General features: G+C 45.4%; 3 protein-coding genes across 6 annotated transcripts; 2 read left to right on the top strand and 1 right to left on the bottom strand.

The window, feature by feature from the left end:
• The first annotated feature begins 1,417 nt into the window (after positions 1–1,417).
• On the top strand, positions 1,418–3,101 carry RBM8A (RNA binding motif protein 8A). Of its 2 annotated transcripts, none has more exons than XM_047784815.1 (6): positions 1,418–1,551; positions 1,832–1,891; positions 2,021–2,095; positions 2,266–2,402; positions 2,679–2,815; positions 2,906–3,101. In XM_047784815.1, exons 1-6 carry the CDS (start codon positions 1,485–1,487, stop codon positions 2,949–2,951), a joined length of 522 nt encoding a protein of 173 aa, XP_047640771.1. In that variant the 5' UTR covers positions 1,418–1,484; the 3' UTR covers positions 2,952–3,101. The 2 variants fall into 2 exon arrangements, with proteins under 2 accessions (XP_047640771.1, XP_047640770.1); XM_047784814.1 differs by having other exon boundaries at positions 1,420–1,551; positions 2,018–2,095.
• Positions 3,102–3,249: 148 nt separating this feature from the next.
• On the bottom strand, positions 3,250–8,492 carry LOC125129744 (gonadotropin-releasing hormone II receptor). 3 transcript variants are annotated; one of them, XM_047784811.1, is made up of 4 exons: positions 8,336–8,492; positions 7,438–8,138; positions 4,259–4,469; positions 3,250–3,786 (listed from the first exon to the last, which is right to left on the bottom strand). In XM_047784811.1, exons 2-4 carry the CDS (start codon positions 7,945–7,947, stop codon positions 3,374–3,376), a joined length of 1,134 nt encoding a protein of 377 aa, XP_047640767.1. In that variant the 5' UTR covers positions 7,948–8,138; positions 8,336–8,492; the 3' UTR covers positions 3,250–3,373. The 3 variants fall into 3 exon arrangements, with proteins under 3 accessions (XP_047640767.1, XP_047640768.1, XP_047640765.1); XM_047784812.1 differs by lacking the exon at positions 8,336–8,492 and having other exon boundaries at positions 7,438–7,658; positions 7,919–8,262; XM_047784809.1 differs by lacking the exon at positions 8,336–8,492 and having other exon boundaries at positions 7,438–8,262.
• A 60-nt stretch (positions 8,493–8,552) lies between these two features.
• PEX11B (peroxisomal biogenesis factor 11 beta) lies at positions 8,553–15,351 on the top strand. The gene is made up of 4 exons (XM_047784813.1): positions 8,553–8,632; positions 9,427–9,542; positions 10,516–10,717; positions 14,133–15,351. Exons 1-4 carry the CDS (start codon positions 8,577–8,579, stop codon positions 14,536–14,538), a joined length of 780 nt encoding a protein of 259 aa, XP_047640769.1. The 5' UTR covers positions 8,553–8,576; the 3' UTR covers positions 14,539–15,351.
• Positions 15,352–15,355: the final 4 nt, after the last annotated feature.

Consider the following 15,355-nt stretch of genomic DNA (forward strand, 5'->3'; position numbering starts at 1 on the left):
GGAGCTACAGCCGAGGCCTGTGCCATAGTCACAGCAACATTAGATCCGAGCCCCATCTGCAACCTATTCCCCAGTTTATGGCAAGGCCAGATCCTTAGCCCACTGAGTGAGGCCAGGGATCAAACCTGCATCCTCACAGAAAACAACTTAACCTCCTGAGGAACAGTGGGAACTCCCAAGTTGTTGTTTGTTTGTTTTGCCACACCTGAGGCATGTGGAAGTTCCTGTGTCATGGACTGAACCTATGCCACAGCAATGACCCAAGCCACCAAGTCACAGCAGTGACACCACCATATCCTTAACCTGTTGAACCACAAGGGAATGCCAAGAGATTTTTTTTTTTAAAGAAAAGTATACATGTCTCATCAATTGTATTTCATGGACAACCAGGTCTGCTGGTTTTCTTAACAAAGTCCGAGATGCATTATGCTCCAGAAGCAGCTATTTTAGGGCCGCACCCAGGCATAGGGAGGTTCCCAGGCTAGGGGGTCCAATCCGATCTACAGCTGCCAGCCTACACCACAGCCACAGCAACGCAGGATCCAAGCCCAGTCTGCAACCTACACCGCAGGTCACGGGAAGGAAGGATCCTCAACTCACTGAGCAAGGCCAGGGATGGAACCCACATCCTCATGGATCCTCGTCGGGTTCGTTAACTGCCAACCGACGAGGGTAACTCCCCAGAAGCAGCTTTTTGAGGCAGCATTGCTGAGTAAACTATTTCTTTCTTTCTTTTTTTTTGTCTTTTTTACTCTTCTAGAGCCGATCCTTCGGCATATGGAGGTTCCCAGGCTAGGGGTTTAATTGGAGCTGTAGCCGCAGGCCTACACCACAGCCACAGCAACGCGGGATCCGAGCCGCATCTATGACCTACACCACAGCTCATGGCAACACCGGGTCCTTAACCCACTGAGCGAGGCCAGGGATCGAACCCGCAACCTCACAGTTCCTAGTCGGATTCGTTAACCCCTGAGTCACGACGGGTACTCCCTAAACTTTTTGCTTTTTGTTTTGTTTGTTTGTTAAAACTTCCATGACAGATCTGAGGAGTTCTGGCTGCTCCTCAGAACACTACAGGCCTGGAAGTTTTTAGAGAAAAAAATTTCTTCAACTTCCATTTCCTAGTACGGAATTAAATAAGATGGAAAGCTATCCTCTAATTTAGAAAAATTAGGCTGGGTTTCACCGTTAGTGGTATTTCCGGTCGGCTGCCCTGCTTAAGAAGTCACTAACCCCGCCTATCCCCTAGCGCGTCCCTCCCAGAGCTTCAGCCTCTGGCTCACAATCCGCTCAAAATGGCTACAGGAACACTTGGGTAACAGCCTCAACTAGACCCGCCTCCATTACGTTTTTTTCACTGCGCCGAGGGCGGGACTTAGAGTTAGTTTTTGATTGGTCACTTTCACTGGCAACCTTTCCCCTCCGCGACAGTTTCCGGAGGAGCCTAGTGCCTGAGCTGCACAGAGAATTAGAGAGAAGGCAAGATGGCGGACGTGTTGGATCTTCATGAGGCCGGGGGCGAGGATTTCGCGATGGATGAGGATGGGGACGGTGAGGACAGTGGAGGCGGCTGCGGGAAGCGGGGAAGGTGCGAGAGATGGATGTATTAGGAAAATATAATCCCCCTTCTCCCCCGCAGGGAGGATGGGAGCCCGGGAACCGGATTTCGTTTGGTTAGAGACTCCGCCCCCTTTGGGAGACATGGGGGCGGGCCGGGAAGGGACTGAGCCTGGAAGTGCTGGGGTAGCTTTCAGATGATGTCTTGGAAAGAGACTGTTGTTGTGAATAACTGTTATTTTTGTTACTCATTCTTTGATTTCTGGGGTTCTAGAGAGCATCCACAAACTGAAAGAAAAAGCGAAGAAACGAAAGGGCCGTGGCTTTGGCTCCGGTGAGTATTCGTGGGTGGAATGGGTCTGGAATGGTGAGAGCTACAAGTTTTGGAGTCCTCGTTCGAACTCATGGTGAATAGTGGGAGAAAGGGAATTTCCGGTGATCTCCTGTCTGTTTCTAATAGAAGAGGGGTCTCGAGCGCGGATGCGTGAAGATTATGACAGCGTGGAGCAGGATGGTGATGAACCCGGACCACAACGCTGTAAGTAAAACAAAGCTTGTAGGGATCTACCTGTAGGGAATTAGGGGCTAATAAAACCTAGTAGGAATGGGGTTAGAGGTAGCTTAACCCTTCTCTGCGGAGTCTGCCCTTCTGTGATCTTGAAGTTTTTCTTTCATGTGCTCCAACAACTTATCTCCATTCCCCCAAAGCTGTTGAAGGTTGGATTCTCTTTGTCACTGGAGTCCATGAGGAAGCCACAGAAGAAGATATCCATGATAAATTTGCGGAGTATGGGGAAATAAAAAACATCCACCTCAACCTGGACAGGCGTACGGGATATCTAAAGGTATCCTGAGTGATTCTCCATTGCCTCTCTTTTATCATAACATTTAGTTAGCATTGGTAGTTCTCCCATGTTTTCGAAGTTGATATAAAATGACATTGGAAATTGATTTTGTTAGACATATCAAAGAGACAGACAGGAAGGAGACAGACAAGTTGAATATAATAGGGATATATGATGTACATTTGTTGTTTAGCATTTATATATTTTTCTATTTGAGTAGAAAGTACCTTGATGGAATAGGAGGGTTTTGATAATCTGTCTTTTCACTTGTGTCAGGGGTATACTCTAGTTGAGTATGAAACATACAAGGAGGCCCAGGCTGCTATGGAGGGGCTCAATGGTCAGGATTTGATGGGACAGCCAATCAGCGTGGACTGGTGTTTTGTTCGGGGTCCACCCAAGGGCAAGAGGAGGTAAAGTGGAGAAGGGGTCCACCCAAGGGCAAGAGGAGGTAAAGTGGAGAAGGCAAACACTATCTGATGCACTCTGCTCCTTTTCCCTAGAGGTGGCCGAAGACGCAGCAGGAGTCCAGACCGGAGGCGTCGTTGACCCATCCTCTGTTGTGTTGTCCGGCGATTCCATTTGACCATGTAGACTGGAAGAAATGGGGCTGGTGCAGCACTGTTTATATTTAATCTCTTGCCTTGCCTGCTTAGTATTTTTTTGAGTTATGAATAAATGGCCTGTTTTTGTTTTCTACATTTAAAATTACTTTTCTAACATTGCAAGCTCTGAAGCACTGTTTACAGTAAGGTAGCATGGGTCACTGTGAAGATAGTTCTCCCAGGAACTGAATTCTTTGTGAATTTCTACATTAGATGTAGTCTTAAGTCTTAGCTAGCATCAAGGTAGAGATACTGCTCAGTATTTATTTTTCTTGGAAGCTAAGAGAGCAAGGGTAGATGATGTCCTCGTGATATCAAAAAATAATTATTCTGTTCCTATATACTATGTCCTAAAGCAAATGGATGTCACAGGAATGTCTCTTTTGTTTCTCCTGCCTTTCTTGCCGCCGCATTTGTTTTTACTTCCATCTGTCTAAGGGCTTGACTCTCCTGTTGGTGCATTCTCCCAGACCCTCCTTCCCTGGAGGAGTCACTGCTGAGTTCTTGGTGCCTTCTTCGGCAGCCAAGGGTGAAGGCCCCATAGAGGAGAGGATCCAGGGGAGCATTGAGGAGGCCAAAGAGGAAAAGGATATGGCTGAGACTGGGAGGCACTTCAGTTAGCATGGTGGGAGAGAACCAGTACCAAAGACCCAGCAGGTAATAAGGTGTCCAGCAGAGGACGAAGGTCAGCAACACAAGCAGGGCCAGTCGCAGGGCCCGAAGACGAACACGAGGGCGATTGTCTAAGGAGCGGCGGAGGGCAAATTCACCGGCAGGGGCTGGGAATTTAGAAAATAACACTCAAGTTCAGAACCACTCAGCTTCTGAATTGATGGAAGGGTAGAAATAGTGAAGCAGACCTCTCCCCCTGCAGACTGGGACTATATGGACTATATGGTCTCCTCCCACCAGGGATTATGACAGACATGCTGGAAAAAAGTTTTTTAAAAAAAGGTTTGATCAAGGTGCTGTGTTACATGAAGCTGTTTGAAGTCTACTTGAAGACTTGTTGGTGTCCAGGAGCAAAGGAGAATACTGATCACCTTTCTCCTTAATTCTTGCCCAGCTGACTCAAGAGAATGATGGCTAGTGACTAGTTAGAATTGAAGGCATTCTATAAAATGTGCAGCATCAGGTGCTAGAGATACGGTTAGTATCTCACTTTTGGTTTGATAGATAGTTAATCCAATTAATGAGGTTAGAGGCAATAGCTTTAGGGTATGGGTTAGAGCCTGGGGATTGGGGTCTCACCATCATTCCCCTTCCTTGTCCGGGGACTGGACACACTGAGGACAATGCGGCTATAGCAGATGGTCATGACAGTCAGTGGCAGCAGAAAGAGACAGCAGAAGGTGAAGAGGTTATAGGTGGTCTCTTGCCATTGAGCCTTGAAGCTGCCTTTGGTCACACACTGGGTGAAGGGGACTGGACCAGCTCGGCGGACAGTATGAAACAGGAACAGCTGGAGTGGAGTTGAGGACTATTAGAACTGGTCCCCCTTCACCCTCCTTAGCCAACCTACCCACCAATTCAACACTGTCTCTTCCAATATCATTCTTAATTCTCTGGAGTGCTGAGTAATGGTACATCTACAGTGCCATATTTAGAAGGTTAGAGATGTATCTTGAAATCCCTATCTTTCCCTTAGGCAATGTTAAGTCTGGGACTTGAATCCTGCCTTCTCAAGTACTATTTTGACATTGCACTTTATAAAAGGATATCTTCACCACCTCACCAACATTTTTAGTTGAAATGATTTTCCTAATCTGTGATCAATTCTGTGGGAAAAAAAAAATCTTGTATAAAATGGGTGGTGCTAAAATTTCAAACCATTTTGCAGCCCCCTGTAAAGTGACCTTTAGTAATAGTCATGTGTACAATAACTATAATGGTGAAACAATGTAATAAAGTTTTAAGATTTTCCAAATGCTGTTGGCTGCCCCTTCCCCTCTTTCGTAAACTGCTGAGTTTTGGGGTTGAATTAGTAATGACCATTTTTCATTTTAGAGCTTCAGCTTAGTGCCTTGATTCAGGAGAGGCAGGTTGAGTCACTTAGTTTGACAAAAAGCAAACTTAGGTATCAGATTCCTAGATACAAGGCATTTTGGAAAGTGATTTCAGCAGGCATGAGGGACTTTTAGGAAAGGTGAATAGTGTCAGCCCTAGACATACAATTTCATGAACTGCTTGGAGTTTTGATCAGGTTACTGTGAGCTAGTTGGGGAGTGGTCTTTCCTCTTCCCCTATTTTGAGTCCATATATTTCTGGGGTTTTTTTGGAAGGGGAGGAGGTGTGGTTTTGCATTATGCCTAGAAACACTTGACACTTTCTGAGAAGGCATTTAAAAACAGGCAAGTTTCCTGGACTTAAATTTTGCTCCATACCCCTGCTCTGTCCCTCCTTTCCCTATTTTACATGCAATTTACCACCTACTACTTCACCTAAACATTCAACTATTTCTGATACTTGGAAACTTGAGTGTACAAAAATATAACTATACCAATATTCCCTTCATCATACTAACAGTTTTTTACTGACACTAATATTTATTTTTCTTTTTTGGTTGCTCCATAGCATATGGAGTTCCCAGGCCAAGGATTAGATCTGAGCTGTGGTTGTGACCTGCTCTGCAGCTGCAGCAATCCTGGATCTTTAACTATGCCAGGCCAGGGATCAAACCTGTGTCCCAGCATTAGAGAGACCACCAATCCCATTGAGGCACAGCTGGAACTCTGACACTAATATTTTAAATGCAGCATATGGGCAATGCAGAATTTACACAAGAGGTTGCTAATTTGGAACACAAAATAAGCACCTCTGCACCTGAATCATGTTACCACCAGTTTACTATTGAAGCAAATAGAGATCACACTGTCAGACTGTCAGGCTGTAAGTAAGGATGAAACTCATCTCCTATTCCTTCATCTTGTGGCCTATGCATTTCAAGTGGTTTAGCCAAAGTCATCCAGCTAGTTAGTGATAGAACCTAGACTCAAAAACAAACAAATAAACAAAAAACCCCAAAGTAATACAAACAAAACCAGGCTTCTTTTTAACTCCCAGTTCAAGTCTAAAATTTGCTTCACATAAACCCAACTGTAATTCTTTTTGCACAACAGGCTGTTTTTTTAAATTTAGGGTAGAAGAGGTCTTGCAACATATTGTTGGAAGAAGTATTTTTTGTCTTAGGACTATATAGTCAGACTAACTTTTGGTTGTTATAATACTTGAGAATTTAAGGATCAAATCTTAGTCTGACTCTATCATTCCAGAGACTGAAATTGTAGCCCCTCTCTGACATAATCCTAATCCTGGTCTCAGAGCTGCTGCTTTACTCCCCCCAGATAGTGGTAATGGTTTGGGTGTTTTGAAGGAAATGCTTGATATTTAGCTTTTTTCCCCCTAGATTTCTAGTTCATTTCAATATTGATATTTGATTAGAATAAAAAAAATACAAATCTGACTATGTTATTCTCCATCTTTTACTTTAGTGTCTCTCCACTGCCCTCAGGATAAAGTATGAGTTTATTATTTGTGATCTGGTTCTACCCCTCCAGGCTCATTACTCACCATTTTCTAGCCCTCAATTTTAGCTGCAGCCACTTAGAGACTGTCTACTGTCCATCTTTTACTTTAGTGTCTCTCCACTGCCCTCAGGATAAAGTATGAGTTTATTATTTGTGATCTGGTTCTACCCCTCCAGGCTCATTACTCACCATTTTCTAGCCCTCAATTTTAGCTGCAGCCACTTAGAGACTGTCTACTGTCCATCCTCCCCAGCATTCCTCCAGCTTTAACTTGTTTAACACTAATCTTTCAAGAAATTATAACATCTCCGAGAAGTCAGGAAGCTTTCACTGACTATCCAAGAGTGGGTCAGACCTGCCCCCCCCCACACACATTGTTTTTAGCTCCTTATGCTTACCTTTAGTGTAATACCTAACTGCACACTGTATTGTAATTGAGTACTAATTTGACCCTGCACTAATCTATACATTTCTTGAAGGCAGGACTTTATTGCTCTATCCTTGATAGAGCATTTGAATGCACCTGGAGGATGCACATTATTTTTTTGAACTGATGAATGAAGGTACCGCAAAGTTTTACCCAAAGCCCCTGACTTTACTGTCTTCTTAATGTCTTCCCATGTATGTTTCCTCCATGCCCTAGAATTTTTTTTGCAATAATCCAAAGAAAGTGGAGAAGGTGGGATTAGGAAGATACAAAAAAATGGAAGCCAACTGTAGTAAAAATAAAGGCTTGTAGCAGAAAATACAAATTAATGATCTTAACTTGCGGAAGAGATAGCAGAGTCTCTCCGCTGAGGATTAATGGTGACCACGGCCAAGCACGCTCCTTGAATCTGAAGGCTCATGTGGTGCACCCAAATTCTTGTCCGGTGTAGCCCTGAGTCCCGACAAGTTACTCACCTGAGGCAAGGCAAGAAGGAAACTGAGTAGCCAGGCTGCCCCCAGAAGTTTCCTTCCAGCTGAGCGGGGTCCAAGCGGGTGTAGTACGGCTGCCTGGCGGTCGAGCCCAATGACCACAGGCAGGAAAGCTGCGGCATACATGGCCATTAGTTTCAGGAACATGAGTGTTCGACATGCGATGTCCCCGGCCAGCCACTGAACAGTGATATTCCAGGAGGCATCTAGGGGCATAACCACAAAAGTAACCAGTAAATCGGCAGCTGCTAAATGAGCAAAAAGTCGTCGTACCGGAGAGGGGCGGAGCTGGCTGGGTTGCGGCCGTGTCACCGACCACAGCACGGCCAGGTTTCCTCCAGCCGAAGAAACAAATAGCACAACGGTCACTCCAACCCGGACCTTAGCTGCAACTGAGAAGGTGGGTAGCTCTGAGCTCTCCACCTCTACTCCTGATCCCGCCCAGACCTCTTCCCCCGCTGCTGACCCCCAAGGGGTGCCATTGCCTGCAGACATGGTGACATGGAAAGGAAAGGGATGGGGGGATGAAGTGTGGGTTTGAAGAGGTTAGCTGAATCCACTCATTCTTCTCTCCTTTTCAGGATCTGGATGGAGTTGGTTATTTCGCGAACTTAGTCCACTAAAGCCTCTGAATCTGGAGATTCTCCGTATGTATTCTGGAGGTCATCGGTCCAAGTGTTAGAATCCTGCAGGGAACAGGGATCTGGTGCTGGCTTTTACTTCCACAGACTTCTCAAGCCCCTAGGGCATCCTAAATTGGGGGAAACCTTATCCTAGCGGCCGCGGCAAGAGCACTGCGGCGCCTTCTCGCTCCGCCCCCCATCCTGCAAGCCCCGCCCTTGGCCTCGAATGTTTAAAGAAGAATGTGCCTCTGGAGGCGTACTTTGGAAATAGAGATCAGCTGATAAGAAGGCGAGCTAACGGAGGCACCCACAAAAACACGCAGGTGTAGGCCCAGAGACAAGTGCTTCTAGTTCCGAAACTCCGCTTCTGTGGTTGGCTCCGTTCAAATTTCTTTTTGACGATGTTTGTCCCTTGCGCGACACCGTTGGGCCGTCCGGTAGGCGTGACTAGGGGCGGGAAGTGGGCGGGGGTGGGGCTGCGGAGCCGGGGCCGCCGCTGTCATGGACGCCTGGGTCCGCTTCAGCGCTCAGAGCCAGGCCCGGGAGCGGCTGTGTAGGTGCGGCCCGAACAGGAATGGGGGAGGGCGGGCAGAGGAAGGTCCTCGTGAAGCGAGGACAGTTCACACTACGGGGGTCAAAAAGGGTCATCTTGGGCTACGGGGGCCCGGACGGACCGCTAGGGGTTGATTTGAACCGGCCGTGAGGCCGTGATTCGTTTCTGCTCACGGGAAAGATGGGAAAACTGAGGCACGAGTGGGCCAGCGGGGAGGTCGCTCAGGGATGCGCGTTCACATGAGACTAATACTTCCCTCGCCGGGTGGTGGTGGCGTGGGGAGCGTCCGCCCCGTGGTTGATAGCGACCTGAACTCTGTCCCCAGAGCTGACACAGTCGCTCCGAAGTTTCCGTGTCCCCTCATCCTACTGACCCGCGAACTCTTGTGCCTCCGCCCTGCCTTCTAGTCTCGATTCCCCTCAAGAGCCTTGGAAATCTCTCAGTTCACCTTTCTGAAGAAGAATTTCCCCTCCAACTATCCCCCACTCCCTCACGTGGACACACACATGTTCACACTAGAAGTGCTTGTGATGGACGCCTTGCCACCTTGTCCTCTTCAGGCCTCATGTAGTCAAATCTCTTATTTTCTCAATTCTAAGTAGTGCTACCCAAACTCTTCTAGGCTCCTTTTTATCCTTATGCCTTTCTTTTCCCCTGCCTGGAGATAGAGCTTGAGGAGGAAAGGGAGTAGTCTCAAATTGGAAAAAGGGGGAATCCAGACTTGCCTTTTGGAGGACGTTTTTGAGGGGGAGATTAGGGAGGTCTCCACCTTACATTACCGCTCACTCTCTCCTCCAGGGCCGCCCAATATGCTTGCTCCCTTCTTGGCCATGCCCTACAGAAACATGGGGCCAGTCCTGAGTTACAGAAACAGATTCGACAGCTGGAGGGTCATCTGAGCCTAGGAAGAAAGCGTAAGTAACCATGCCTCTTGGAGTTCCCTGGTGGCGTGGTGGTTAAGGGTTCTGCTTTGTCATTTCAGTGGTGCAGGTTCAGTCCCTGGCCCAGGGACCTCTCCATCCTCCTGGGCAGCTTAAAAATAGAAAAGGAAACAAAAAAAGCTGTTCCTGTCCTTTCATTATTTTCTTTCTTTCTTTTTTTTTTTTTTGCCTTTTTGCCTTTTTGCCATTTCTTGGGCTGCTCTCGCTGCATATGGAGGTTCCCAGGCTGGGGGTCCAATCGGAGCCGTAGCTGCCAGCCTTTGCCAGAGCCACAGCAACGTGGGAGCCAAGCCGCGTCTGCAATCTACACCACAGCTCACGGCAACACCAGATCGTCAACCCACTGAGCAAGGGCAGGGACCGAACCCGCAACCTCATGGTTCCTAGTCGGATTCGCCAACCACTGTGCCATGACGGGAACTCCATGCCCTTTCATTATTTTAACACTTCCTCCCTCCCCAGCTATTCTTCCTTTGTTCCGCCCTGTTTTTTGGGGTGTTTTGTTTTTGTTTTGCATGTGGAATTTCCTGGGCCAGGGATCGAACCCACGCCACAGCAGTGAACAGAGCCACTGCAGTGACAACTCTAGATCCTTGATCCTCTTAACCGCAAGAGAACTTCCTTCCTGTTTTTGACCTTTTCTTCCATTTGTCCCTCATTTGCCCTTGCACTTATCTTCTGCATGTCTCCTGAGTAAGATAAAAGAGCAGGGGTAAGAGTAATGAAGGATTGGAGAGAACAGGGCAAATTTGAGAAAACTAAAGTGGCACAGAAATTAATTAAAACTTGTAAAAAAGAATGAACTGTTTCTGCTTTTCTTTTAAATTGTTTGTTATTATTGTTTCTATCACTTGCTCGACTTTCACTTTCTTTCTTTCTTTCTGTCTCACTCTCTGTTTGCCTCTCTCTTTCCAAATTTTTGCTTTTCCTTTCTAATCCCCACAAGTTCTACGCCTCGGTAACTCAGCAGATGCCCTTGAGTCAGCCAAACGAGCTGTGCATCTATCAGATGTTGTCCTGAGATTCTGCATCACTGTTAGTCACCTTAATAGAGCTTTGTACTTCGCCTGCGATAATGTCCTGTGGGCCGGAAAGTCTGGACTTGTTCCCCGTGTGGATCAGGAGAAGTGGGCCCAGCGTTCATTCAGGTTTGATATGCTTTTGTCCTGCAAGACTTTTTATATTCTCCATACTGCATAGCCCACCATTCATGAGAGAACAATCTATCCCAGCACATATACATCTTAATCACTTAATCTTTCATTTAGATCTTAAACCATCAGAGAATCATGAATGGGAGCAGATGGAAGACAGATGCTCTCTCATGATGGGTGACTAAGATTGGGCAAAATGAGATATTAATAATATTACTTTAATTTGGCTTCTATCTGTAAAACAGTTTATGTCCCTCACTGCCTGCTAATTCATTCATTCTAAAAATATTTAGTAGCTGCTTACTGTGAGCCAGGGAATAAAGCAAAGAGTCAAATAGGAATGGTTCATGCTCTCATGAAGCTTCTAGTCTAGTAGGGGAGTCAGATATTAAAACAAGTAATCACCAAACCATATATTTTTGGAAAAGTGTAGAATCTCATGAGGTATCTAACAAGGGGAGCTAATGTAGATCAAAAGGTCAAGGAAGAACTCTTTGAGAAAATTAAATTTTATTTCTGAGTAGAAGTTATATAAAGCAAACAGTAGCAGAGAAGACCATTCCAAACAGAATATAGCACATTCTAAGACCTTGAACCAAGAAAGGCTTAATGGAATTAGAGACATAGAAAGAAAGCCAGTGTGGTGGGCAGTATTGAGTAAGGACTTAAGTTCAAACTGGAGAGATAGACAGGGGCCAGATCATTCATGCAAGGCCCTGTAGGCAATGGTAGGATTTTTTTGTTTAGTTTTGTTTAAATTTTATCCTAAGGGAGTTCCCGTTGTGGCACAGTGGTTAACAAATCTGACTGGGAACCATGAGGTTGCGGGTTCCATCCCTGGCCTTGCTTAGTGGGTTAAGGATCTGGTGTTGCCGTGACCTGTGGTGTAGGTCGCAGATGCGGCTTGGATCCCGCGTTGCTGTGGCATAGGCTGGAGGCTACAGCTCCGATTGGACCCCTAGCCTGGGAACCTCCATATGCCTCGGGAGCGGCCCTAGAAAAGGCAAAAAGACAAAAAATAAATAAGTAAATAAGTAAATAAATAAATAAATTTTATCCTAAGTACAGTGGGTTCTGAGCAGGGATGTGACATGATTCAGACTGCTTTTAAAGAAGGTCACTCTTGGAGTTCCTGTTTTGGCTCAGTGGGTTAAGGATTCATTGTTGCTGTAAGCTGCAGCATAAGTTGGAGATATGGCTCAAATATGTTATTGCCCGATCCAGTGTTGTCCTGGCTGTGGCGTAGGCTCCAGTTGCAGCTCTGTTTGGACCTCTGGCCTGGGAACTTCCATGTGCCACAGGTGCAGCCAAAAAAAAAAGAAAAGAAAAGAAAGGAAATCTCTGATCTTTTTTGTGGTAGTATGGAAAATGGATTGCAGTAGAGCTAAAGAGGAGGAGATGTCCTGATGTTGCCAAGAAATGATGTTGGCTTGGGCTAAGGAGCAGGCTAATAATGAAGGTGGAAGGAAATACAATTTGGAAAAATGAAATTATCTGTATACCTCTCACGTGTATGTGTGTATGTATATATTTAGTCTTTTTTTTTTTTTTTTTTTGCAGTTTAAGGCCATACCTGCAGCCTATGGAAGTTCTCAGGCGAGGGGTCGAATCAGAGCTGTAGCCGCCGGGGCCTACACCAAGCCACAGCAACACGGGATCCAAGCCAGGTCTGTGACCTACACCACAGCTCATGGCAACACCTGAGTGAGGCCAGGGATCAAACCTGTATCCTCAGGGCTACTAGTCAGATTGGTTTCCACTGTGCCATGATGGGAACTCCCTGTATTTATTTTTTGTTTCCCTATGATTCTCTTTGTTGTTTTACATTGTATTGGCACCTTTCCATTTCCACTTATGTCTTGGTTTTTGTCTTCATCTTTCTCAGTGTAAAACAAGGCATGTGGTGTATGAGCTGTGGGGGCAGAGGCATGGCTAGGGTGGTATGGAAAAGTAACTCCTTAGACAAATTTCTATGTCATGTTTATTCATTTCATACAATAAATATTTATTGAGTCAAGCACTAGTCTAGACACAGGGATACAGTGGTAAAGACAAATAAGATCCCTCCTCCTATGGAGCTTACATTGCAATGGGGAGAGACCAAGAAACAATAAATAAAGAAAATATCAGAATGGTCAGTGCTATGCAGAAAGTTAAAGTAGGGTGATGTGGTGGCCAATAAATAGCTTGCTACTTTAGAATGGGGAGGGGGCACGTCAGAGAAAGCTTCTCTGAAGAGGTGACATTTGAGCCCAGACCTGAGGTATGAGGAAGAGTCAGCCATGTGAAGATTTTGTAGGGAAAATAGTCCAGGCTGAGGGACTAGGTAGTGTAAAGGTCCTAAAGCAGGAACAAGCTTAACAGGATCAAAATAGAGAAAGAAACCAATGTGGTTGGAGCATAGTGATTGAAGGAAAGAATGGTACAAAATGGAGTTAGGGAGGCAGGGTCAGTGTTCTATAGGCCCGTCTGAGATATTTTAGTCTAAATGTGATAGGAAGGAAACCATGGAGAATTTAAAGGGTATAATGGTGTGATTTACTTATGCCAGCTACTATTTGAAATTAGATTATTGAGGGTTGAGGGCAAGAGTGACCACTGAGAAACCAGTTGAAAGATTAAAGTAGTAGTTCAAGCAAGAGTGATGGCTTAGATTGGTGGTGGAGTATAATAGTTAGATACGGTTGGATTCAGAGGTAGGAATGTTATATTGAATACAGACAATTGTTGTCAGAGGGTATTAAAAATAAAAAAAAATAGACTGTTCTTAAGGAATTCATAATCTAACACATTTGGCAAGCTGAGCCTCATTTTCTTTTCCTTTTAACATATTTCAATTTCAATGTGCTATGTGTCTAAGTCTTTGAAACAACTGAAGTTGTCCTTTTATTTTATTTTTTTTGCTTTTTTGGGCTGCACCCATGGCATATGGAGGCTCCCAGGCTAGGGTTCCAATCAGAGCTATAGCTGCTGGCCTACACCACAGCCACAGCAACGCAGGATCCTTAACCCACTGATCAAAGCCATAAATCGAACCTGCGTCCTCATGGATGCTAGTCAGATTCGTTAACCACTGAGCTACGATGAGAATGCCTTAAAACAAATTTACACTGTAGTTCAGGTTGAATGTGTGTGTGCTAGTGGGTTGCCAAGTGGAAAAGTGAAACTTGAAGTTGATCTTGGAATATTTCATGGTGCTCATTAATTTTAAGCCAGGACCTTAAGGTACACGTAAACACATTAATTGCAGAAAGATTGGAAGGACATTTCTAATAGTAATAACCTTCACTTTTGATATTCTAATGTGTAATACTTTGGTAGTATAGGGTGGGGGGAGTTTAAGTGTTCTGTTGGATATGCTAAGTGGGTATATGTATCCTTACTGACCCTTCTGCCCTGTATATCCCAGGTACTATCTTTTTTCCCTCATCATGAATTTGAGCCGTGATGCTTATGAGATTCGCCTACTGATGGAACAAGAGTCTTCAGCTTGTAGCCGGCGACTGAAGGGTTCTGGAGGAGGAGTCCCAGGAGGAATTGAAACTGGGGGCCCTGGGGGTCCAGGGACTCCAGGAGGAGCCCTGCCCCAAGTGGCTCTGAAGTTTCGGCTCCAAGTTCTGCTCCTGGCTCGGGTCCTTCGAGGTCATCCCCCTCTTCTGCTGGATGTGGTCAGAAATGCCTGTGATCTCTTCATTCCACTGGACAAACTAGGCCTCTGGCGCTGTGGCCCTGGGATTGTGGGGCTTTGTGGCCTCGTGTCCTCCATCCTGTCTATTCTCACCCTAATTTACCCTTGGCTGCGACTCAAGCCCTGATATTCTGGTATAGGATAAAGAGGGGAACTGAATTGATGATGTGGAATTTTAGATTGTTCCCATGTACCAGCCTAATTCTGACCCTACTCCTTGGTTAAAGTTAAAATCCAGAGATTCTGGAGGTAGAGGGAGGAGCTTAGGGGAGATAAGATGAGGAAAGATAACTTGTGAGTTCAATAGGTTGATTCTGACATTCAGATCTGCTGGAGTTTTTGTTCTTTTCCTCCTTCATTGCATTGTCTTTGTCTTTCTTGACTCTTTACTGTGTCTCTTTTAAGTCTATTTAAGATTCTGTCTCTGCATCTCTGTTTTACCTTCTCAATCCCTTATCATAAGAGTTTAATGAGCAACAGGATTACTTTTTGGTATGGGAGGTAGAAGGTATGGTCTGTAAGGTTCCAACTGCCTTCTTTTTCCTCACCAAGGTGACTTGTGGCTGTTATTTTTCCCTTTCAAACTCCAAATCACAATTTTAAAGGCTTTCTGTCCCAATGGACTCTTCCCACGTGCACCAGAGGTAGTTTCATGCTTCCTCTTCCTCTCTCATGCCTACCTCAACAACCGCCCTCATGATTTGCCCTTAACCTTCCCTCTCTTCACACCTGCAGATTTCTGCTTTCCCTTTGATTTGATTTCTGCTTTCCCTTTGTTTTAGCCTTTCCTTACCCCTTCTTTGCCTATCCAGAATGATGCTGTGTCTAGCATCTTACTGTAAATACTGTACAATGATTCTGTGTAAATAGCTGAGGCCCATGCCCATGATGGAAAGCAAGCCTTCCAAGTTAGCAAATTAAAGATCAGTTTGCTCATTGATGTT

The sequence above is a fragment of the Phacochoerus africanus genome, chromosome 6, assembly GCF_016906955.1.
Source record: "Phacochoerus africanus isolate WHEZ1 chromosome 6, ROS_Pafr_v1, whole genome shotgun sequence".
In the NCBI taxonomy this organism is placed as follows: domain Eukaryota; kingdom Metazoa; phylum Chordata; class Mammalia; order Artiodactyla; family Suidae; genus Phacochoerus; species Phacochoerus africanus.

Coding starts and splice junctions, on each gene's coding strand:
- RBM8A (XM_047784814.1), top strand. CDS start 1,485: ATGGCGGACGTGTTGGATCTTCATGAGGCCGGGGGCGAGGATTTCGCG. Junction 1,892..2,017: donor GGGCCGTGGCTTTGGCTCCG/GTGAGTATTCGT, acceptor TGTTTCTAATAG/AAGAGGGGTCTCGAGCGCGG. Junction 2,096..2,265: donor TGAACCCGGACCACAACGCT/GTAAGTAAAACA, acceptor ATTCCCCCAAAG/CTGTTGAAGGTTGGATTCTC.
- LOC125129744 (XM_047784811.1), bottom strand. CDS start 7,947: ATGTCTGCAGGCAATGGCACCCCTTGGGGGTCAGCAGCGGGGGAAGAG. Junction 4,470..7,437: donor TCCTTCTTGCCTTGCCTCAG/GTGAGTAACTTG, acceptor ACTCCACTCCAG/CTGTTCCTGTTTCATACTGT. Junction 3,787..4,258: donor GACAAGGAAGGGGAATGATG/GTGAGACCCCAA, acceptor CTAAATTCCCAG/CCCCTGCCGGTGAATTTGCC.
- PEX11B (XM_047784813.1), top strand. CDS start 8,577: ATGGACGCCTGGGTCCGCTTCAGCGCTCAGAGCCAGGCCCGGGAGCGG. Junction 8,633..9,426: donor GCCCGGGAGCGGCTGTGTAG/GTGCGGCCCGAA, acceptor TCTCTCCTCCAG/GGCCGCCCAATATGCTTGCT. Junction 9,543..10,515: donor TCTGAGCCTAGGAAGAAAGC/GTAAGTAACCAT, acceptor AATCCCCACAAG/TTCTACGCCTCGGTAACTCA.